At 37.0% G+C, this 26,353-nt stretch overlaps 1 protein-coding gene across 9 annotated transcripts in view; it reads right to left on the bottom strand.

Annotated features, from left to right (window-relative positions):
• ldb3a (LIM domain binding 3a) overlaps nucleotides 1-24,637 on the bottom strand; it is a 41,660-nt gene extending 17,023 nt beyond the window's left edge. For 2 of the 9 annotated variants that reach the window (XM_084391039.1, XM_084391044.1), the window contains exons 1-6: nucleotides 22,016-22,116; nucleotides 21,697-21,891; nucleotides 9,193-9,344; nucleotides 5,325-5,400; nucleotides 2,794-2,816; nucleotides 891-1,094 (exon numbers count right to left, since the gene is read on the bottom strand). In XM_084391039.1, the coding sequence (XP_084247165.1) occupies nucleotides 891-1,094; nucleotides 2,794-2,816; nucleotides 5,325-5,400; nucleotides 9,193-9,344; nucleotides 21,697-21,792 (551 nt within the window). In that variant the 5' untranslated portion in view covers nucleotides 21,793-21,891; nucleotides 22,016-22,116. Of the gene's footprint in view, nucleotides 1-890; nucleotides 1,095-2,793; nucleotides 2,817-4,058; nucleotides 4,298-5,292; nucleotides 5,401-9,192; nucleotides 9,345-21,696; nucleotides 21,892-22,015; nucleotides 22,147-24,514 lie in introns of those variants that run through there. The other 7 variants (XM_084391036.1, XM_084391041.1, XM_084391040.1 and 4 more) reach the window with 6 other exon arrangements.
• Between the last annotated feature and the right edge of the window lie 1,716 nt (nucleotides 24,638-26,353).

Genomic DNA, 26,353 nt, shown 5'->3' with positions numbered 1-26,353 from the left:
TTAAGACTGTAAAACTGTAAGATTAACAGTAATAATATAACTGTTTACAATTTTAATATATTTAAAAAAAGTCTTTACTCCTGTGATGGCAAAGAAGTATTTTCAGCATTCCAGTCTTCACGATCCTTCAGGAATCATTTTAATATGCTGATTTGCTGCTCAAGAAACAATTCTTATAATTATCAATGTTGAAAACAGTTTTGCTGCTTAATATTTTTGTGGAAACGTGATGCATTTTTTTCGGGTAGTCTTTGATAAATAGAAAGTGATGAACAGCATTCATTTAAAATAGAAATGTTTTGTAACATTATTATTGTCTTTATTTTACTGTTTTGATCAATACAAGTACCCTTACTGAATAAAAGTATTAATTTCTTTCAAAAAGAAAATCTTACTGACCAAAAACTTTGGAACGGTAGTTTACCCATAAGCCATGATCCCTAACTTGTGCAACTGAGCATTCCCATCATCATTCCTATTTGTTTGCATCATTTATTCGTTATTTTCCTGTTCATCACTGTAAAGCTGCCTTAAAATAATCTGCATCGCGCTATATAAATAAAGGTGACTTGACTTTACTTGAAAAGCACACAAAAATCCAGCTGGTTCCATAGAAACTACACATAACATTGAAGACTTCGAAAACTGCCTTTCTTCTGCTTCTGTAGGGCAATATGTTCATACTATCATTTTGATGATGTTAAAATGAGGAAGAGTGAGACTATATCCAGTCTATGAACAGACATCCTTTGGAAGTCTTTAGCCTCGTGAGCATTAGCAGATAGCACTGGCCTACTCAAGCGTAGCTGTTTGCCAGGCGTTATAGCGAATGTGTGTCATGCAGGGCACGGGAGGAGGTAGAGGACGCAGTTAGGTGCACTAGATCTTACCCAGACATCTCGCTACCCCTGGCCTGGGACTGGCCAGCAATGGCATCCATAATAGCATCCTGGGAGTACATGCTGATGGGGGTGTTGTACTGGGCATGGATGATGGTGGCCTTGCCTCCAGGCCCCTTCACCTCAATGGGCTTATTGGTGGAGAGGGCAGAGTCCTTCAGAGCTATAGGGTTGAAGCTGGACAGGTACTCATTGCTGTGCAAGTGAGGGAAAGGTGATAAGGGATGAGTATGGGTAGAAGAGAGACAACAGAGACAAAATGGAGGTTAGAGTGAGAGTAAGAGAAAGGGAGTGAGGAAAGTGAATTTGTAATGAAAGGTAAGAACCCTTGGTTGATAATACCAGCATATGTTGTGTTTAAGATGCTGGTGTGCTGGTATTTCAACAAAGCTTCTTGATTACATTAACCAGCAGAAAAACCATGCTGGTCCACCAGTTCAGCTAGTCCACCAGCAAGACCAGCCTGGACCAGCATGATAATTCATGATGGAAGGTGTTGAGGGTGAGACAAAACGAGTTAAACCATAGTACGGTATTAATTAAATTGATTAATAAATAAATAAATAAAAGGCCCAGTCTAATTTTTAAGGTAGAAAAAACACATCAAAAATGTTTTACACACTACACACGACACATACAATGACTCGACACATACAATGACTTTTATAACTACAGCAAGCAGTACAACATAGCATACAAAAAGGCATGGGAATCTGCAAGAATTGAACAAATCCAGTCCCGATTATAATTCTACTTAATCATTCCACTTCCTTAACGGTTCCATTTACAATTTTTTTAGTACTTTAAGGAATAAACATTTGAAGAAAAAAGTTATTCCATTGCCAAATGACCAGATGATTTCAATAATAAATACACGTACAACAATTCGTGCAAAAAAAATATGTTCAGAGTATTTTAGTTCGGTACCTGTGCAAGAACCATTAACGGGAATTGGACATCAGTTGGTTATAGTATTTTTAAAATATATGGAAACCAGTTGTAAATAAAGGTGCATTCTTGCTATGTCAGAATTACTGTAACGTCAACTTGTAAAAAAAAAAAGATTCACATCCTTGCAGAACTCATAATTCACAACAGAGCTCCGACTTGTACAGCCTGACCCTAACAATGTCATGCAGAAAAACTCAAAATAGCAGCGGCTTCAGCAGTAAAAATTTAGTTAAGCAGTTATTTCATAATTTTACTGTTTAATAATTCCTATAATTGACTATTGTTAATGCAATATTCTGAAAATAAACAAAAGACAGTTTAATGCAGCAAGTGCAGAGCTGCTAAACAAACTTTAAATAAAGTTTGTCAATAAGGCATTTGAATAACGACTGTTACTTGTTATAGTGTGGTTTTGTCTGTTGATTACTGAAATATTTCAGGTTTATTTTGCAATTATGGTTGCAATGGATACATAATTCCGAGTCCGAAGATGTGAACAGCTCTGAGTATAACGTCACAGGTTGTCATTTAGTAAATACGGTAATTTTTATATGCCATGAATACAGCATAAGAAACAGTTCTCGATTCCCAACCCGAATTCTAAGTGTATATTAACTGAAAAGTGCCCAAAGAGGACCAATAGAATCATGACAAAAACATTTTCTATGCTTAACCTCTAGCCCCCTAAAACACACACATATATATTCCAAAGAAGTGTGTTTATATATACCCATCACTGATTCTGATATGTTTCTCTGTGTTGTAGTAAAGGTTTACATTAAGCATTAGTACACCATTAAAGCAAGCTTTGATTGCACAGGAAGACAAATCTCACTAACCACACTGTATTGTTGATAACACACCACAAAGGCAGTTCCAAACAATTCCATGCACGTATACCACACAGAGTACTACAACGTTATGCCAGGAGGCTGTTACTAACTTGGCAGGAGTGTTGGTAATAACCTACAATGGGTGAAAGGAAACAGAAACAAGTGCATTGGTTAGCAACTCATTTAAGATTTAACATGGAAGGGTTGTGCCAATGAAAGTTATTCAGGATGTGGAATCTCCTCAATTTTTTAAAGGTGCAATGGTGCGATTTGCTAAAAAGCAGTAAACTCAAGCCATTGGTTGAACCAACATTGACCCAGTTGGGCTGCTAAAAAAAAATTTATTCTGTTTGTAGCACAGAAATGACACACTTCACCTTTAAGAAAAAGGAAAAGGTTAGTGTGTTTGAGTGCCAATGTGTGTGTTTGGCGTGATTGAAATATAACGTGTTTGTGCGCGCACACACAGTAGTGAAGTCTCCTTTCACGGAGGCAAATCAACAAAAAACTGAAAGCAAAAGACTAGTACGCCACTGGCCATATCTGACAGGAGGGAGTGAGGGGGATGTATCAGTGTAGTTAGGAAACTGAACCCGGACATTCCATGACCTTTTATAGAGAGAGCTGCGACAGGTGCTCTCTCACCCATCTCTATAGCGACTGTGTAACCGTATCACTCGACACTACAGCCTGAGATTTCCTCTGTGCTGCGGCACACGCTCAAACCTTTTCCGCTGCATATGAAAAGAGTAAACAGAGAGGGGTACAGGACATTGTCATCCATTTGCCTAATCCACCACAGTACAGCCAAAGTGCATTGCTTTGAGGTTACAACACAGAACTGAAACGGTCAAACCTGGAAAGTGATATAGTGCTTTTAATGTCTCAATATGACAGCTTGCATTGGTTGTCAAGATTTGATGCACATGGTTTATGTGTATCAAATCTTGACAACCAATGCAAGCTGTTCAAAAGCCAATTTTTGCCAATACATTATCTGATATAACCTGATCACTGTACCTGAAGGAGGGTCACAGTAGGGACAACTGAAGCCTCAGCTCAAATTTGTCTTGCACATTCCTTCAGAGCCTTGAAGCCTTAACTAGATCCCTCTCTGGCCTGTTAATGCCAGTAGGGAATGTGGTCAATGTAACAGATGTACTGTAACCTCTCTTTTCTGAATGCTGTATGGCTGCTGTCATTCTTCTGTCAAAGAGCGAAGTTAGCAACCAGATGGGCCTGACCTATAACCGTCCCACTGATTCTAACCTGAAACTCTAACCTGTTAATTTAAAATATTTTTAAAATAGGACTGGTTAAGTTTTACCGCACATGGCTGCTAGCGTCAGATCTCGCTCTATTCATTATTACATACCCACTATGCATGCCTGACCCCGCGCTCTTAGCCCTTTCCTGCAGCATGGCCATCTCTTGCAATGTCTCGGCAGAGTACAGACCGATGGGGGAGTTATACTGCTGTTTTTTTTCTCCGGAGGTGGATTTGTCCCTCGGAGAAGCTAAATGTCTTTGAGCAGGGAGAGAAGCATCTCCGCTACTGCTGGAGTTTGTTTTAGCAGAAGCTGAGAGACCCCCATTCATTTGCACAGGCTGATCCTTAAAGGAGAAGTGCATGTGTGTGGACAGTGTTGAGAAGGAAAGAACAGAAGGAGCAGGTCAGACGAAAGCTGAGAATGATTTAATAACTTACTGAAAGTAAAACAAAAAAGAAAACGGCTATTTTTTGATGAAATAACTAATCCTTTAACTTCTTGTGAAATAATGTTTCTGAAATAAGTCTCCTGAAGTCACCAAAGCTGCATTTAAATATTGTGAAATATTATTACAATTTAAAATAATTGCTTTCAATTTGAATATATTTTAAAATGTATTTTTTTCCTCTGATGGCAAAGCTGAATTTTCAGCATCACTACTCCAGTCTTCACTGTCACATGATTCTAATATGCTGATTTGCTGCTCAAGAAACATTTCTTATTATTATCAATGTTGAAAACAGCAGTGCTGCTTAATATTTTAATGGAAACCTTGATTTTGAAATCTTATAAATGTCTTTACTGTCACTTTTGATCAACTATTACATACATTTCTAAATAAAAGTACTAATGTCCTAAAAAAAAAACAGACCGCAAACCTTTATGTACTGTTGTATGTTTTAGGTAGTGTATGTACTAATCAGGAATCTCTTCTTTTGTGTGCCTACAACAAAATATTTTTTAATTAAAAGCAAAATGAATTATGAGAAACATTATATTTACAATGTTTAGTTAACGTTTTGCTGGAGTGTGCAAAGTGAATACCAGCAGGGGGCATCATAAGGCTTTTTACAGGTAGCATTTGGAAGGATGTCCTATGATAAATGTATCCTGAGTTGAGGGGAACCCAAAGTCCAGAATCTATTATTATCTTAGCCTCTTAAAAGGAATCTTTAACAACATCAGCTGAAGCTTTCTCCAAGGCCTAAATTACACATGAATCTTCATGAAATGAATCAGAGTGAGAGAATGTGGAATGTTTGACCTGTGCTTGATTTAAAATATCTGAATGCATGGACATACAGTATACTGTTTGCAGATGTATGTAGAATGCATGACTGTGAGTAATGCATGAGTAATGTGTGACAAACCTTCTGATGGGGGATCACAGTCATAGGGGAGTCAATCCTTGCTGTTGTCATGTGAACAGGGTTGATTCGCTTTGACCTGTGATAAAATCGAGAACATAAACATTTGTAGAAAATGACAAAGAGTGCTCTGGATCACATCTTAAACAATGTATGACAAAATTCCAATGTCCAATAGTCAACTATAAACATCTCATGCACAGTTTAAGACACATAATGCACCCATGAACAATCATGTGGCAAATATTTTCAGTTTTCCTGGTCTCACATTTTTCCTTTGAGAGTGAACACTGACACAATAAAAACGCAATTATGAATGCCATCTACAGTTTTTGTTGCTGCTATCAGAAAAATGCTTTTGTCCAAACATACTTTGTTCCAAATTGAACCTTTTCAAAAGAAAAAAATGTATAACATTACAAGCCTTGTACACAAAGGGGGAAACATTTTTTAAAGAACACACAAAGACAAATGACAATGTGCTTTCTTTCTCGTAAAAGTAAGACAAGTCCTTGAAACATCACAGTAGAGGTTGACAACAAAGTAGAGAACGTATCTGACAACTGTTACAGTGTATCTCTCCCTACATGTCCACTTGTATATCAACAATCCTTGCAGAGGGAACTCTGGGATCTATTAAGAGTGTTAAAGTAAAGTAAAGATGGTCCAGTGTAATCCCTGCAGGTATGCACAGAGAGGGGAAATGAAGGTGAACACGCATTTTGGGGGATTTTGCTCATGATAAAGTGAACTAAAAGCAAACATGACTTAAGCACTAAGATACATCAAAATTGCAGCTTGCACTGGAGAGATCAATGATGTTTTTAAACTCAGAAACTTCAAGGATCTCACGGATGAATGCTTGCAGACATGGATTATGAGGGAGGTGCGCTAACCCAGGTGTGGCTCTCCCAAACACAACACAGAAAACTTCTGCACTGATCTGTTGATATTGATATTTGTACAACATGGCCAGAAGATATCTTTCAAGCCACACTGTTGATTAGCTGATCAATTTAACCCTCCAATTATGACCCAAATATAATTTTGTATTTGCTCAAATTTGATGTTGTTCACATATACTGTAAAGCTGTTCACATATGTCTAAACAGCCAATGTACCGCATAAAAAGCCTGTCATGTTCATCATAACACCATCAACACATTTCATAATTTAATGATACCATATTTTGTTACATGAATAAGACATTAGAACATAGTCTTCCAGCCTCAAATCTTTACATTAGCATCAGAACCTTAACATTTTAGTTTCTTTTGCTAATGTTCAAAGCAAGTGAAACAACAACATTTGGCATCAACGTATGTATATATTCTGTATATACACAAGAGGGGAACTGTCAGGGCCCTCTAGGCCTTCAGAGAGGCCCTAAACTATTGTAAAAATTAGGAATCTTTCCACCTAACGCTTTCAGCTCTGTGATTGGTGGTCCAGCTGTGAAATTCTAGAGGGCCAAGCAGTGGGTCCCACTAAGTTTGTGACACATTCCACCTTCTGTGGGGAACACGATCGGAAAAAAAGAAACGCTGATAGACCAGCTATAGCGCTATCCGCTATTGGAAACCACAAGCAACATTAATGAGGAGGACATCGTTGCTAATTTATTATCCACGCCATTTCAAGATGAACTTTTAAAGAAACGTTGGAGCTAATCGGCAAAGGAAGACCTACACCAGAGCTTAATCTGTTGCAGAAAGCCAAAGCTTTTTAAAGCATTTCAACAACAGCAATCAAGGGATACCCCTGAACGACACCATCAACCAAGAAGCTATAGCTTTAGTTGAGAAAGCAGAATCACTGGTCAGTCCGTAAATTTACTAGAGACCATGCAAATTTGCTGTAATTCTGCACAATAGTTACATTTTTCCCAAATTATTAATTTAATACAGTCTGTTACATACATTTAAATGGCTGCTGTGCCAGTCTAATGATATGATTTATCAACAACATATGCGGAAGTGTCTGTTGCTAATGTGCTATGGTCGGAGCGCTGTCATAATTCATTGGCTTACATTACATTTTATTGGCTTTGTGGCCAGTTGTCACCATATTCCGCTGATATGACACACCAATTGTGTGATGGTGCAATTTTGTGTAATGATGATTTGATGATTTGAAAAATCAGATCCATATTAGAATAAGAAAGTGATCTGGATCGATTGCAGAGTGAACGTAGCCTTGTTTATTGCTATGTTTTGTCAGTGCTGGGCAGGCTGGAAAATGGATCAATGGACACTCGCCAGAGGCCGTGAAGAAAGCTCCTAAAAGCTAGAGCTACAGAATGCATAATACATTGTCTGTTTTGAAGAGCTTTTGAAATGTGTGGAAGCTTAGCTATATGTAGCTTGTCTAATAATGTTGGCAACATGTAACATGATGAGTTAGGCCAGTGAGTTGTCAGAATGTGTCATACTCTTTATATCTTCCTTTTTGACTATCAGGAAACATGAAAGCAATAAAATCACATAACCTTTCCCTTGATAAAAACATACACAGCTCATGATCAGCAATGCATGTTTTTATCCAAGGAAAGGTTATGTGCTTTTATTGCCTTCATGTTTCCTGTTAGTCAAAAAAGAAGATTTAAAAGAAGATATATATATACACATGACCTTTCCCTGGATGAAAACATACATTTCACATAACTCATCAGAACATAACTCATCAGAGCTCACACACAATCTCAGTCACATATGTTTGTGATAGATTGAACCTGCAGTCTGTTTGAGGTTCATAAAAGTGAATTGATTGATTGACTACATTTAACAGTGAAGGCCTGCTTTTATTACACTGCGGTGAATGAGACCCGCTAACATCTGCATTCGATATAATTATTTAAATTAATAATTTGGCTGTAGCAACAGAATCGCACAAGTGGATAAGAAAAAACTATGCTGTCAGTGAAGATACTGATACGAGCTTATGGCCGCCAAGACAGATGAAATATCAGTGTGGAGCACAGTGTAAACATGGCAGATCATTTTATTAACTTTACCAGAATGGAAGCCTAGACGAAACTCAAATGGGAATCATGATGTTATCCCAGAGCAAAACGTCCTGGTGTCATTTTAATCAGGATGGACAATTCTATCCAACAGGGACGGTTCTATTCTATTCGGTTCTGTTCTATTCTATTCTATTCTATTCTATTCTATTCTATTCTATTCTATTCTATTCTATTCTCCAAACTCTAAATGTTACTTGTGCCATACACAGTATTACATTTTCCATTACTGCCACATCCTTTTTTGAGTGTCATCATTCAAACCTTTGGACAATTCCCCTATACATTTTATGGTTTCAGATGTTTTATGGAAAGTAGTATGACGCAAAAATGCATCAGCAAGTAATGACACAGAAGTTCAAATGTTCTACCGTTCACGGTTTGATCAGTGAGATTTAAGAAAAAATATACTTTTATTCAACAAGAATACAATAAATTGGTCAAAAAGATAGTAAAAACCTAATTTTACAAAATATTTCTATTTTATAAGTGTATAACTGTTTTCAACATTGATAATAATAAGAAATGTTTCTTGAGCAACAAATCAGTATATTAGAATGATTTCTGAATGATCATGACACTGAAGACTGAAGTAATTCAGCTTTGCTATAACAGGAATACATTTTAAAATGTAAAATATATTTAAAAGTTATTTTTTAATTGCAATATATTTCATAATCTTACTGTTTTTACTGTATTTTTTCAAACTTTTGAACGGTAGTGTACATCAAAGCAAATTTGTATGCTTACACACACACACACACACACACACACACACACACACACACACACACACACACACACACACACACACACACACACCTCCAAAACACTAACAATTCATTGTACCTTTGCATGGTGAGGGCCAGATTGAAGTTGGCAGACTTGATCTTGTTTTGGGCCTCCAGGTGTGTCATCCCCTCTGTGCTGACCCCATCAATAGCCACGATGATGTCACCCTGAATCAGGTTGCCGGAGGCGGCCTTGCTCCCTGGTGTAATCTGCAAAAACACAAACAAATAAGCCTTTAAATGAAATACAGGTCAACACCTCTGCAAACACAAAACTTGGGCAAGATAGTCATTTGTTTTTTTATTTGCCTGCCTCCCTATGGTATTGATAATGTACGTTTATGTATGTATAAAGGTGAATAAATAATACTTGCTTTATACCCTCTCAATAAAATCAGTGGAGGATAAAAACACACATATATTCTGAATCCATGACAGCTGGGTACACAAAGAGATCTCAAGCACACATTTGGCATTCTGCATGCTTAGCGCTACAACAGATAATGTGTTCCTCTTGCTAAAAATAGAACTGTGACTGCAGAATAAAGTTGCTCTTAGTCTACAGACCCTAAGTCAATCTGAGAAAATGTGTATGAACATAATGTGAATGAAGAACATGTCCGGGTCATATACCACATGTTTCTGACAGGCTTTGTGAGATTTCTTAATACCTTTGTATCTTCTATTGAACTTATAGTTATATAGAAATTATTTATACACACTACTGTTCAAAATTTTGGGGTCAGTAAGGTTTTTTTTAAAAGAAATTAATACTTTTATTCAGTAAGGATGTATTAAATTGATCAAAAGTTACAGTAAAGACTTTTATAATGTTAAATAAATGTTGTTCTTTTGAACTTTCTATTCATCAAAGAATCCTGAAAAAAATGTATCATGATTTCCACAAATCTGTTTTCAACATTTCGTGAGAATTTCACACAGGACAACAAAACACTCATTATTGGACACTTTATTGCTGAAAAACTAATTTCTACAATGGAACTACAATGGTAGCGTATGCTAGTAATGGAAAATGGGTAAATTCTGTTCCTCCAGAGCATGTTGAGGACCACCATTTGTGATTCTGTGATACTGATACAGGAAACCTACAGATTGCACAGATGGGTGGCACTGTCTCATCTCTGTGTCATATATCAAGATTTAGAGTCTGTTTCTTTTATTGTAAATCTGGCGAGGTTTCAGCTGTGTGTTTTGAGCCAGAAGCATCTTCTTAGCCAAAGTCTCACTGTGCATGGCTGTGCAGAGCTGTCTAATTTACAGAAAGCTGACGTGTATGCAAAATGAATGAAGCTGATTTCAGTTGTGTGCATGTTTCTCTCTAATCTCTTCAGGCTAGATGAGGAATTTTTGACACTGTGTTATGTTTTGCTCCCTGAGGGACTATTCCTAAAACTCCCATTGAGGAAAAACTGAAGAGCTCTCTGTGTGAGTGTATTTTTGCATCTGTTTTGATTTTAAATAAATAAAAAAAACCTGAATGCATGCACATCTGAGCCAAGGATTTGGTTTCAAAAGTGCCAAGACTGCAAAGCCTATTTCAATAGCCTGAGAAGTAGACCAGCCATAAAAAAAGAAAAGTGTCTGAAATAGCATCAGGACACATGCAAACTCCTTCTGAGAAAGTTAGTTTGGTGTGATTATCTGACAACAGATAATTTGCAGCGTTTTTTGTCAAAAGTCAATGGTAACCAAAACAGAACATTCTTCAAAATATCTTCTTTTGTGCTTCACATAAGAATGAAAGTCATTCAGTTTTGGAATGACATCAGGGTAAGTAAATGATTTTTGGGTGCACTTTCCCTTTAAATGCTTCACTCTAAGCCACAATAATAGAGCAATCAAATCAACTTATTCCATGGCTCACCTCTGCTATCTTACCTGAAATATTTGTGCCAAGAAATTTCATTATGAACCAGTCCTACAGCAGTCATAGTTCAGTATATGATTTTCAATTATCTAGATCAGTGTCAGACATTGATCAGTGTCTGCTATTTGTCTCACATTAATTACTTGGGTGCCTAGATTGAACCTTGGACAAACCAGCAAAGGGTCCAGAAGGAATATCAGACTTACAGATGGAGAGGAGCAGTAGAGCAGGTGAAACAACATGATTATGCACTATGTGGATACAATGTATGATGCAATGAAAATACTGTTGAGACAAAACTTAGAGGCACTTATAAAATCCCATTATATATCAGTTAGTTCCACTTCTCTAATTTGATTGGTCAAACATATAGGTACATATTAACTTGCCAAATTTTGTCTGTAATTAAAATGAGTCAATATTTGGCGCGGCAAGTTTGGCAAAGTGGCCATAAAAATTTAGCCGTGTGAATGAGTAATTTCTCCCACAGTGGTTTAGACAAGTACTTTTTGAAGTTGCATTCAAAATCCACTTGGTTTAGCAATCTGTGAGGTGTGCAAATGGGCATGAATGGTTTTGTTTCTTAAGGTGCTGTCACAATAAAGATCCATAGACTATTGTCAATAGTGTAACAATGTATGTACAGCTAACCTGAAGCCACTTTCGAATCAATCAGCTTTCTGTTGGTCAACGCAGTGAATCCATGTGACCAACTTGAACCCGCTGCGAGATCTGCGCGGTGAAATCTTTCACCCTCAAGCAAAATTCCTGATCGCATGGATGTCTATTGAATTGACTGGATTTCGCCCAAAAAAATAAATAAAAAATAATAATAATAATAATAATAATTCGCCAAGCAATGGTAAATGTGGCCCCTGCTGAAAAATCCAGCCCCTGCTGGTCACCAGTATAAGGTATGTTTTGCATGCTGGGACCAGCATAGGATGCTGGTTGCTGGTCACTAGCATTTTGCTTAAGAAAAGCATGACTATGCTGCTCCACCAGCTAGACAGCTCTAACCAATATAAACCAGCCTGGACCAACATGGAATTCATGCTGGTTTTTTCAGCAGGGCCCGAAACTTTATTGCTGCTGTTGTTATTCGCATCTGATACAGACTCAGGGGACGTTCACACAGAATATGTTTTTTTATTCCACTGCGCTATTTTTCCATTGTTTTTCAATGTAAACACGACAGACATCTTTAACCGTTGAACTCTTTTGCAGCATCTCGCGCATGACACGGAGCGCTCAAGAAATGCAACTTAAAAAAACCCAAAGAACACTTCTCTAGACCTTGCGGTTTTCTCATTCTACTTACCTGCATCTCACGTTTTTAACAGCAAAATGCGTTCTGTGTGAACCGACCCTCATTCTGGCACATCAAAGACAAGGCATAATAACATAGGGATCAACTAATAATCAAAGATATCTAGTTACTAGCGTAAAGCTGATCATTATTAGACAAACACAAAATGTTTGACTGCACCCCTTGAGTGTTTGCTTGACAGTTATCAAGTATTTTGGTTTGATTTTAATTTGATTATGCTTTCAACTCTCAATAAGAGTGTAGTACTCTTTGCTGAGTTTATCTTATTTTATCATGTTTATCCATTATGCATATTTTTACACAAAAATCGGAAAAAAAATGTGGACTCAAACTGCAGATTCAATCTGGGTTTGATAATCAGTCGGTGTCTCATAAAACAGTGCCATTGTTAGAGGAATGCCTTGCAGTGTGTGGCTACTGTGTGTAATACCTTTAAAAATGTATCGGTATGTGACAGCTGTGTTTCCACTATTGTGGTCACGTCTACACTGTGGATGAGCTTAACATGATCAGTGCAATCTGACACCTAGATGAACTATATATCCAGGCACTTCACACAAGCTCATGAGCAAATATGTCAGATTGTAGTTGCCCTTCTTGCAGAATGCATGGCACAGTATTTGATCATCTTTTTCTCAAAATAATTAACCTACTCAAGTTCAACTGAAGAGCTCTTATACTCTGGCACAAATTCACAAATAACTGAAGTCTGTCTTGTTTGCGTACTGAGGTACAGGCCTGTAAGAATAAGCCACACTAGGTTTAGCAACAACAACAAAAATCTCGATATGTCCATCCAACCTTTGGTTAAATCGAGGTTGGAATGAACATGCATCCAAAATAGCTTTAAATGGCAGGCTTCTTCCTCCTTCCTTCAAAAACAAATGTTCTGTACTTATAACTACCCACATTGGGTAGCAATTGCAATCTTTTTCCTGCTTGACAGCTGCTCTAATTGTGTCTGTGTAAATGGGTGCTAGCCACTAGAGTGTTGCGGTTGTTTTAAGAGTTGTCTTCCTCTACAAATGTCAAGTCTAATTGCCTCATCTAGCAAGGGGAGTGTCCTGTCACCTTTAGAAAGGCCACTGTGATGGTAGTGTTCATGTGCATCCCCATAAAGTGACTTCTGACCTGTACTACAAATTAAATGGGAAAAAAAGTAAGTCATTTAGGTTTGGAAGTATATGAAGGTGAGTAAATGATGACGGAATTTTCACTTCTGGGTTAACTATCCCTTTAAGGCTTCATTAAATTATGCTGAATATTAGGTAAAATCGTATAAAACATTAATGTCAGAAAAAAAAACATGGATAAAGATTTACATGTTTTAAGGAATGCATGATACTGTTGCTTTGTGCTGGGGTTAGCAAAACTAATGGCAGAAGGAAAAGGAAGGGATCATGGAAAAACAAAGGCTTTGAGAGACTGGGGGTGGATTACCAGGCCTGGCACACAAAACATTGCATTAACTCCCCATTCTCAGCTCATTCCAATTGATGCCTGGATGAATGAGTGGCTGATATGTCAGCTCAAATCTCCTGCGCACTCACAACAGCACAAAGGAGCTGTTTCTGTGGGTCAAGTGAATCACATGAGGGAAGTAGGACTCAGAGAAATCTAGAGAGAGAAATTTGATGGCTGATTGGATGGATGGACAGATCTGCTGTACATCAAAATAAGTCAACATGAAATCAAAATACATCCAATATACTTTCTTAAGAAATATTCCTTGTCTTGTGCATGATTGCTATACATCATTCCAATGCAAAATGTGATTGTAATCTTTCCACTTTGCATGATCTATTCAACCCCTTATGGATAAAATCAAGATAATTGATTAAATCCCACCATTTTTTTTTTCTTTCTCAGGGAATATCCTATTTCAATCAGCATAAACAACCATTGGGGTTGGTAAGATTATTAAAATGCTTTTATGTAACCAAAGCAAAAACAGTAATATTGTGACACATTATACAATAACTGTTGTCTATTGTAATATGTTTTAAAATGCAATTCCTTATGAAAAATTTAAAAAGCTGAATTTCCAGAATCTTTACTCCAGTCTTCAGTGTCACATGATCCTTCAGAAATCATTCTAATATGCTGATTTGCTGCTCAAGAAACATTTCTTATTAATATCAGTTGAACACAGTTGTGCTGCTTAATATTTTTGTGGAAACCACAAAAAAAAAAATCAGGATTCTTTGATGGATAGCATTTTGATGGATAAAATAGCATTAAAAGAACAGGATTTATTTCAAATAGCCTAACATAAATGTCTTCACTGTCACTTTTGATCAATTTAATGCGTCATTGTAGAATAGAATTATTCTTATTATTCTATCTATATCTTACTGACCCCACATTTTTTAATGGTAGTGTACATCAAATTACTGTGCTGAAATTACTTCATTGTAACAGCTTTCAAAATGTTTCTTTTCTGTGTGTTCCACAAAATATATATATATAATTTTCCGGGTATGTAAAGTATGAGGATGAAACCAGTTATTTAAGGCAAGCTTTGAATTAGTATATCCTTGTTCTCTGCAGATTCTAAGTGAACACACTAAGATCTACACCAGTCATATTTTCAATTGACAGTCATGTTGTGTCAACATCTGAAATGGTGAAGACTTGATCAGTTACATAAGACTAAAGTAGCAATACTTACTCATGATTGAAGCCCGAGTACTTAACCAGATGGCCTCATTTATGCTAACAAGACCGAAAAGAATCCGACACCATATGAATGCAATGCGACCTGATCCTCCCCTGCTGTAGCACCCCTCATATAAGAGCCTCATATAAACCTGCCCGACAGCAAATGAATAAAACACATGTGAAAAAGAGCAAGATTTCAATCACAGCACATCAAAGCCAACCTGATGAGTTATCAGAGAACAAGCTTTGGTTACCCCCCCCCCCCACATTTCTGTATTGCTGGAAGAAAGCATGTCGTTTTGGTGGATGCTGGTATGTAACAGTCTTCTTCAGCACGACTGACTTGACCTTCAGAAGCCATCTAAAAACAGCTCTGCCTGTCAGCAGCACCAGCTTCAGGCTCTCACGGCACACACCAAGACTGGGTACTTGCTGCCTACTGGTTTGGGACTATCTGAGAGAGACTATTATATATTAACATTATTTACACCACTATTAAGAATCACACAACTTTCTACTGACTCATTTTCAAACTTCATGAAGAGCGTTTTGAGTATTTTTGTTTCCTGACTTAATACATTCGCATTCTTTATGACGTGTGTACAAACAACATCAGATTAGTCTAGTGAACCAGAACAGAATGACACCAAGTCCTAACCTAGTGTGATATTTACAGCGACAAGCAATTTGTCTGTCCACAATGAACACAAAACTAATGTGCGAAGCGACACAACCTCAGTTTGTAATAAGATATTTGATGTTTAATGTACAGTTTTGTGGAGTGTGATTTTGAACCAAGGATATTTCACAGAAACAGAAATCAAATAAACAAAACATTGTTGCACAGAATGTTTTGCACCACATTTTTATTAAATTTTTTTTAAATGGTGTTTCTTCATGTGATGACAAAGCTGAATTTTCAGCATCATTAATCTAGTCCTCAATGTAACCTTCAGAAAGCATTCTGATATGCTGATTTGCTGCTCAAAAAACATTTCTTCTTATTATCAATAATATTCTGTTTAATACTTTTGTGGAAAGCGTGATAAAAACAATTTTCAGGATACTGTGATAAATAAAAAGTTCAAAACAACAGCATTTATTTGAAATATAATCTTTTATATAAACTTTTTTGCTCAATTACTTTAGATCAATTTAATGTGTCCTTCACATATTTAGTCATATGTTCGTTTAGTTTAATTTTCGTGGACTTTTAGTTCACTTTCATTATTTCCTGTTGTCTTTGTTAATGTTTCCTGCTCTAATCAGTTATCATGGCATTTAATTTGATCATCACACCTGTTAGTCTTTTAGTTCATTATCATTGAATACTTAAGTTCCTGTGTTTCCTCAGTTCATTGTCGGCTATTGTTTGTTTGTGGACACACTGTTACACTGTGTTCTTTTCTCAAATACCTTTGGATTGGAACTTAGACTTATCTTTGGACTCCTTAAACTGCGGCACCTTGCAGAATAAAAGTATTAATTTCAAGAAAAATATTGAACTTCGAAAGGTATATGTTGCTAAAATAAATATACATTTTTGTAGTGGAACCAGTGAAAATACATATTATAAAACAATTTATAAATACAGTTAAATATATATTACACATGACACATGACTAATATAGCCCCTTTTTATGCAATCTAGCTCATGGGAACAGAGAATGCAATAATCAGCTTTAAAAAATGAAGTAGATTTGTGTTCATCTGCCAGCATAAATTTTCTTGAAGACTGACTGGAATGTACAATTTCCCTCAGCTTATTAGAGGCGTGTGGAGAGATGTCATATAAGCAGTCCAGTATTGGAAAGCCACAATGAAAATAAACACTGTTGGGAACACTCTCATCAGGGGTGTTGTGCTATTTCTAGAACTAAAAAAATAAAAAAAATAAACTTTGAATGCCGTCCAAGTGAGAGACAGCTACATGTGTGTCATTATTCCAACACACCCGTAGTGTTAATGCAGATCAAATTCAGGCCAACCATAAAACTCAATCTTCACAAGCTTTAACTGGATGCTCAGTGAATACCATGTGAATGGGAGTGAACCTTAATTTAAAACTTCCATATCTGACCACCCAAATACAAACACTATTCCACCAGTTGGTGCTCTAAGGGACACCAGTAGAGCTTTAATAATATGTTAATAATATGCTGTGTTTATTAAAAGGCTACTGCAAGTGCCCTTCACCGGATGAGACATTCTCAAAGTACTTTGGCAGATCCTAAACAGTGCATCAATGTTGACATTTAAATGTAACTTCATTTCAGAGGCAAATATGTTTCTAATGACACCACAGTGTCAAATGAAATGTCACAGAACATTAGTATAAGCATAAGGTAATTAAGTGCTGGGTAACCCCATAACTTTCCTCTTTTATACTCGCGGTCCCAACCTCCCTCCATTCCTTTCCTTACAGAATTCTATTGATTCATTTATATTCATTCATTATATTGAATTCTATTGGTCATAAGATGTGCTATATTGTAGATGCTATAATGGCTAAAACAAGCTTTGATTTATTATAAGCCATATTTTATAGCTACATTAAAATTAAAAACCTCTCAACCGGTATTGTTTTAATGCATCTAGTGACTTCAATTTTAGGATAATTTAAACAGTTGACCTTTTATAACTTCCAAAGCCATTTCTGCCATTTGCCAATGTCACTGGTCACACTTTATACAGGTGTCCTTAAATTGTTGGGTACAATGTACTTTTTCTGTTCATGTATTGCTAAATGTTTGCTGCTATTGGGGTGGAATATAAAAACACTGCTGCAATTAGTTATCACAATTTAAAATTCAACATTAGACTAACTAACAAGTGTCAAATTCAACTCAAAAACGTGTTTGTGCTGCCTTAAAAGTTTAGTCTTTTTGTGCAGAGTAGCCTAAATCTGAGCAGGTCTCAGAAATTTATTTATTTATTTATTTATTTATTTATATTTTTAAAACAGGAAAAGATTAAGGACAATCGGGCCTGGCTCAGTATAAAACTGATTTTCAGCAGGTTCCTGCTCTGCAGAACATAAAAACCACATACACAACAAAGCTCACACACTAGACAGCTAGAGACAACAACAGACACACAAACCAAGATATTGGGCAGCAGGAGGGGCTAAATGAGTGTGGGTGAATTTTATTGGTGATGAATGTGATTTTTACATTTGTGTACATTGTTTATGTGTGAACGCATGTTGAAACTCACTGAAAGAAAAAAAAAGAATAATCCCACGGGGATATTAAAAGTCAATATAATAAAAGTCAATACATTTTGGATATTTGAGCTATATCAAGAAAAAAAAGAAACGCTACATTTTAAGTTGTGTCAACTAATTGCTACAATAATTTGTACAGTGTAAGGTCAGAGGCAGGTTTGGTGAGTAATTATAGATATGATTACAGAAATTAATAACATTCAGTTATTTTTAAATACCCGAATAAGTACAACATAAAAACATGTATGTATGTACACAAAAAGTGCATTGTATCATACATAGTACATAGACACTTAAAATAAAGTAGGACCCTGTTGCTTAATTACTATGATAAAAGTATTATTTTCCTTAGCAGTTTCTTTTCATCCAAACCACCCAGAGGTATTTATATCCCTCATCTGCTGCTTTCAGTTTGAACTGAATTGCAAGTTCATGCTTTCTGTGTGCCATCTGTTACAGTCTGAGCTGCTCTCAGCCAAAAGAAATCCTCATTTCAGCACCTATAGCGCTGAATGAGAGCACATAAACAGGAGCATCTGCCAACATTTCACCCAATTCAGAAGGACCAGCATATTAGCCCAAGAACGTTAAAATGTAAATTGTATATCGTCTGTTACGCATAAAAACATTTGAAAAGTTCCTACACTTCAAAACACTGTCAAATTAAGTATGTAAACAAAACCAACAAGACAATACTTCTCATCAGTCTGGAATACTGATTGATTTCAAAATAGAAGTATAGTTTTAAATAAACAAAATAAAAAAAGAAATGTGGGATCTGCATAAAATCATATATACCTGAAGCTTTAAACTTATTCTTAATAATTATGTGAGACCAAACAAGCCCCTCCCACTCTCCGAAATCCCATGACAGCCACCACAGCGCTCTGCAGAGCAGACGAGCAGCATCCACGTCTCACAGACCTGGTGACAGCCAGACGATCGTGTCTGCGCTAAATTTCGGCACTGTTTATCTTCGCTGTGAAATTATACCACTATTAAAACATCTCGATACAGCCAGCCTAACTTAGGCAATAGCCCTCCGTTAGGCTTCATAACAAACAAGCTAATCTGCTGTTGACGCAAAATAACGTCATGCAAGTTCGGAAATGCCACCAAAAATGCACCCAAACTTTCAATATATGAATTGCCCTTGTATGAGTTCTTGTATTTTGTGATAACACAATATAGTTTTCATAGACTCACAATCAGATGAGTCAATGATTCAATGACCCATTCATAAAGTCAGTGGATATGAATGAATTAGCCAGTTTGAACGAATCGGTTGAATGAATAATTCTATGATTCACTTATCACAACTTGCCATCCCCCTTTAGGTAAATGGTATTTAAATGATTTTAAATGATAATGATACTGATTTCATTTATTGGTAATTGGTATAACAAAAGCCCTACAGTGTGTAAAAGATGATCAACAATATGTAACTTTACTTTTTAATAATAAATAATTATAAGAGGGGTGCCTTTTTTTTAACTTGAGTGCCTGCCCTCCCAAAATGTCTGTGCACGGCCCTGTTGCAGTGTCACGTGAATCATTATAATGTGCTTATTTTCTTCTTCTTATCAATATTGAAAACAGTTGTGCTGCTAAATATTTACATGCTGTTGATCATTTAATGCATCACCCATATTTTATATTATTTAAAAAAAACATCTCAGTCTCAACAGCCCAGAACAGGTCAAATACAGTATCGCATGTGTTAACATTCAGAGCAAACTCTCCGGGACTGAACTGGAATTCTCACTGGCTGATCAGTAAATAGCAACCAGGCTGTCTGTCTCCTGTGGGCTGGCGAATAACATTCATCCTCTTAAGTTACACGAATCCTCCTCAGACCTACTAATGTGATACTCACAGCAGATCTACGTCTTGATTCAAATACAGAATAACCGAGCACCTCTTGCCTCCTTTACAGCAGGCCACCACACCTGTGTGGTGCTTTTATAGAAAAGCCCCCCTGTTGAGCCACCCGACAGCCAGAACAAAAGTAAGTATTAGGTCCCACCTGTCACTCTACAGTAACTGACTAGGCCCTGTGCTACTGGTCTTTGTAGGGAAGACAAACAGACCTGCCACACACCTCTTGATTTAGATATTCTTAGAAACTAGTACAGTGAGGCCAAATAGCTGTCAAATTCTGCAAATAAAAGGCCTAGAAAAACGTCAGAAGGTTCCAATGTGCATTAGGATATTGTCAAGGGTGTTTACGTCACTGTAACATGACTAATTCGGTGGGCCAGCTAGGATAGTGTACCAAACAGACATTCTTCCTGACCGCAGGCTATGTTGGCAGAGGTGACAAAATGGCAGTGCATCATCTCTCTGTGGCGTGTATTGCCACCGTCTGACATTTTTTACACAAGAGGATCTATTTTTTCAAGACCCTTGAATGCCAGCAACATACTGGGCCAGTGAATCTGTCCTCACTAGACATCTGAGAATAGGAAGGTGCATATGTTCACACAAATCACGCAGATAACCGATAAATTCATGGTCAAACGCAGGTCAAATGTTCTCTGGGCTGTCGTTATCCTTTCAGCGAGTAGAATGTTTCTACTAGATCTACTATTTGCACTTTTGCAGAGATATAATCGTTACAGTAATATGATGACATCTCGCCCTTCTGTGATATTTGACCTTCCTTTCTCACACCACTCCCAAAATAAAGCCCTTAAAACACCCTTTTGAACTCATTCATGCTGAATTCCTTGTACAATTTCACAGAGCTAGATGTTTAAGAAAAGCATTAGTCATCAGGCTTCATGTTACACGCAAGAATAACAGCGGAACGAGGATAAATCGATTTGAGTGTAATGAACTGAATGCACACACTACAATCAATACTGTACATCTGTAAATATGGATTCCCCAAGGTTCCCCAATAAAGCAGCATTGCAGAAAGAATATAAAATCATTAATGAAAAGCAGTTCACAATATCAAATCGCACCAAAAGACAAACTTCACACCAAGACACCAATCACTTCTTTATAACACCAAGCAGACATGCCCTCTAAAAGTTTCCAAATCAAGTAGCATCATATAATATAATATAGAAGAAGCATATTCATTATCATTATATGATGAATAATATAACCAACATAACAAACAATTCTGGATCAGCAACAGATCAAGTACCAAGATAACAATGAATGAACAAATTATCAATTCATATTGTAGTAAATATATGAATATTATGATAGATCATATTTTAAATCTTATAACAAGAGAGTGAATTGGGTTTGGAATGTCTAAACTGACATGGAATTAAATTGAATTCATATTGGAGTGAAATGCTTAAAGCTCTCATTCAGACAATACTGTACTTGTGAAAACATCAATAAAATCTATTAGACTCATTGATACAGATTCAGATATGAGTAAACAGTGCTGAACTAATGAATTGCTGTCTTTTTGGCCAGGATTTTGGGGTCTTACCCTAGAAACGGTGAGGGGCATGTTGAAGTCTTTGCCTCCTTGCAAACGGAAGCCCCAAGGCGAAGGTCCAGCGAGTGACACGTTGTAAGAAGTCATTGTTCAAAAAAGCCTGTGTATTGTTTAAGCAAACAAAATTTCTCCAAACGGATGGGGAAAATGGATTTGGGAGGGGGCGGGGCACGTGCCAAACAGCCTCTGAAAGAAGAAGAAGAAAAAAGTGTAAAAGGAAGGTAACACTCACACCTCTCCAAAAAAACGTCAAAAAACTGCAGGCCAAAAGGGTCAAAGTAACAGCGTAAAACAATTAATTCAGGCCCACCCGAATACACTGCAAACTAACTGGAGCGACAGAGAAGAGCTATGAGCCAGAGGAAGAGGATTCTTGCCTACTCGGATGAGCTGGACAGACAACCTAAGAATAGCTGCCCCTCTGCCGACACCGATAGCACTATGGCATTGGGGGGAGGGGGGAGGAAGGGGTACTTATATGGCATGTAAGGGGACACCCAGAATGCCAGGCCTCCAATGATTCACAGGGCTAATATAGTCCCCTCTTAGGCTAAAAGATTTTTCTAGACTCCTTTCTTCTAGGGTGCCTCATCTGGATCATGCACAGGGACCTGGGATAGTGATTATATGAAAACTGAATTCATAATCATGTGTTTTTGGTCCAAGAGTCCAATTGCAACCTGGCTGATTCTGAAAAAGGGTTAACAAAAGGTTAGAGTTAATCGGCTTCCCCTATGGACACAAATAAGCTTATATCATGCATTCACAATGCATTCTTGGATTGAATTGTCACCTGTTTAAATTAAGTGTCTATTAATTTTATCACTACTGTTTAGAATTCTTTAAAGAAATTAATATTCTTTATTAATCTGAAATGTATTCAATTTCTTTAAAAGTGAAAGTATAAACATTTATGATGTTCATTTAAAATGTTTCTATTTCAAATACATGCTGTTGTTTTGAACTTTCTAATATCAAAGAATATTGGAAAAAATAATGCATCACAGTTTTAATAAAAATATTAAGCAGCGCAACTGTTTTCAACATTGATAATAATAAGAAATGTTTTTTTTTGAGTACCAAATCAGCATATTAGAATGATTTCTAAAGGATCATGTGAGTGGCTGCTGAAAATTCAGCTTTGCCATTACAGGAATAAATTACATTTTAAATATATATATTAAAACAGAAAATGATTATTTGGAATTGTAAAAATATTTCACAATATATTACTGATTTTACTGGTTTTTTATTCATATAAATACAGCCTTGGTAATAAGCATAAGAGACTTCTTTCAAAGACATTAAAAAAATCTTACCAAACCCAGAGTTTTAACTTCATTAATATATTGACATTATTAATATAGGAGGTAATATTCTCTTATTATTTATTTCTTTATTGCAAACACAAACCTTGAATGGCATCTGAGATAATGTTATCCCAAACATCCAGAGGCATCTGGAGTTTTTTTTTAATGAGCAGCTTTAGACAAAGAACAAGTGGCAGTGAGAAACGCCTGATATGCTCTTATTGCTCTCAGAGAACCGAGATAAGAGGAACTCTCGTGCACCGGCACTCTCTCCTGCCATCACAAGGTCCACACTGAGACATCAGAGAGAAGATAACCACTGAGGACCTGCCTGTTCGCCCTGCCTAATTTGGGAGACCTCTAGTTAGCAGCTAAGTTTAGCCCTCTTTGTCAATGGAAGAATTTGAAGTAATACTGTACATGAATGTTCAACAATCAGGCCTTCATAGGCAGAGAACAAGCATGCAAACCCTGGACAGTGTGTGACAATTGATTACTTTGATACAGTGCTTGTCATTATGATGTCTTGACAAAGACAATACTATTTATTGTAAAAACCTGTATTAGGGATTTTAGGACTTTTCTGATTCAATTTGCTTTTCTGATTCAATCTTACTAGATCTATGGTTTTCCCATAATGGGCCAAAATTACATAAAATGTGACTGTAGAAACTCTTCACTCCTCAGACACCAAACTTTCAAAGAGCTTTAGCCTGTCTGTCTATCTGTCTGTGTATCTTTCTTTCTTATCTGTCTGTCAGTCTACCAATCTATAAATGTAGATATATGTACACAGATAAATTAAGTATCACATAGCCTATATTTTTTTTGCTCATAAGAAATTTTAATATAGCCCAGTTTATCAGCTGGGTTCCATTTGTACTGTACATGATCTGCACAACCAACATAAATCCAAACAAAAATGCAACCGGATATTGTACTAAGTGATTTATGATTAATGCCTGCATAAACAGTATTTATGTAATGTCCCTCATGTCTATTTAGTGTCGGTATCAATTGCTGTATTGTTGAAAATAGTTTCTATTCTAAATACTTAATGTTTGCTAAGATTTCCCAGGAAAATATTGCCCTTTAAAGAATAGAAAAAAGAAAAGAAAAAAAGATATGCCACAATACACAAAATAGTAGGCTAACCTAGTACTAACTTCAATAAACAAATATTTAGGATATCATTGGATTTTTGACCAGATAGATAGCCAATACCAGATTCAACAAATTCAAAACAATATCAACACGCCACTGGCTAGAATAGTATATGTTTAGACTCACGTTATATTTATAGTAACACATCGGTAGGTTTGGTAAAACTCATGAAGCCGGGAAGCCCTAACTGAGAGCAGTAGGCATGAAGCCTACAGAAGAAATGCTGTCACGCGACTGCAGCCACTGAGCGCCTCGAGTACAGTGTGAAGCCTCCATTTCCATTCAACAAATCATTAAAAACAAACAACTTTTTCCCAAGTTTTGGTTCAACCTACATTGCATTCTAAAAGTTGCTTGTATTGTCAGCCGCGAGCCTTGCAGTTTTGAGTCGCTCCGCATCCCCCAGAGGAGAGCTCTGTCACTCATGCCTGATCCCTGGAACCCCCGGTGTTGTACGTAAGCACAGCGGACGCAAAATGACCAATCATACTATGCTGAAGGCTTAGCTCATGAATATTAATTAAGGAATGTGGCGTTCCCCCAGTAGGTCAACCTGATTCGCCGAAATGCAGACCCGGAGCTAATCACCTGTCGAATTAACGAATCATCATATGGTGAGCATTTTGGTACATGAATATTAATTAGCTTCGGTGACTGACGTGTTAGTGGGGTTACCAAGCAACGCCAGCATGATCTAATAAATATTAATGAGCTATGTCTTTTTAATAGTAGGGTTCGTAATTTCTCCCACGGGACGTGGAGGCGGAGGGCGAGGGATTTTCATTAGAGAAGAATTAAAGAGACAGTGGTCCCGCTATTGCCCTTGTCAACTGTTTTGGAAATGAGTCAACCTAACATCTAATCCTTAAAAAGGCTCGACACGCCTCAGGCATTCTGTAGGGCCCTATATTTAATTTACTAAACGTAATTATCAACCACTGGGTTCTGCATTTGGAATATTTAACTATGTGTTTCTGCTGTTTTAGTTAAACCTAGAAAAAAAGCACATTAAACCAGCAAGCTATTGCTGTATGCCTATTATATAAGTTAGCTATATAAGCTGGTCTCCCAGGCAAATTGGTTCTCTGCTGGTAGTTGGTTAGCAAAGCCTAAAAGGCCTGACTAGGCTGGAGACCATAACATTCTTAGTCTAAATTTCACTGACTGAATCCCTCTTTTTTTCATGATTTAGATAGCTTCTGTTGTTGATTATTTTGCAGTAATACATATTTTTTTCTCAAGCTGAGAATTGGAATATAACTGCGATTTTTTATAATACGGGTCCGCATGGTTGGCATGGTTTAGAGGTTTGAGGATAACGACGGACCCCAGAGGACACGTCAGTCACAGTGTCTGAATGAATGACTGCTGTTAGTGACACACTTGAGGGGGTTTTCCATGCCACATCAGGTTATGATGCAGATCCAGCCTCCCTAGAGCACAATACATCTAACTGCCAGAGTTGGTGTAAGACTCGAAACATGTAGGCTAGTTATACAAGGCCTACAGTATAAAGTAATATTAATAATATAAAACACAAAAAGAAAACAGTGCTAAGAAATACTTTTGTTACTTTTCCAACCCATTTACATAAAGGACTATTGGGCAGAACTGTGCAAACATTGCTTGCCATGTTTAATGTCATATGTGTTTTTTTAAGAGCCACTGCTGAATTGGCAAATGGCACGTTGCCCACACGAGGGCATTGTCTGAAAGAGCAGATGGTTCATTGTTTGAAAATGACAACCTGGTTCAGTTGCAATGAACGACTCTGTAAGAGCATTTTAACCACAGACAACATGCTCTATGAATGATCCAGGGTACATTTGAGACTGAAATGTCTCATTTTACACTCATACCACAGCAGATTTTATGCCCAATATCTCCAAGCCTATACTGAACAGAATTCTAGAGTTTATACTACCTTTCAAAATGTCCAAAAGCCATTTTGAAGGATGCAACAAGTGTATTGCATTCACCCACAATCCTTTGCACACATTCCAAAAGGTGTGCTCCTGCAGTTCAGCATGTGGCCAGAGGGGGGCAGATGTGTTTATCCTTTGGGTCTATTCAACCAGTATACAATTAGCTCACTACTCGCAGAACCATAGCAAGAGAATAATAGGCCTATAGTAAAAGTCTGCATCCCTCCCTATTTATTGAGCTCCTGTTAG

Source organism: Rutilus rutilus, assembly GCF_951802725.1.
Source record: "Rutilus rutilus genome assembly, chromosome: 20".
Taxonomy (NCBI): domain Eukaryota; kingdom Metazoa; phylum Chordata; class Actinopteri; order Cypriniformes; family Leuciscidae; genus Rutilus; species Rutilus rutilus.
This window is presented reverse-complemented; position numbering and strand designations above follow the sequence as displayed.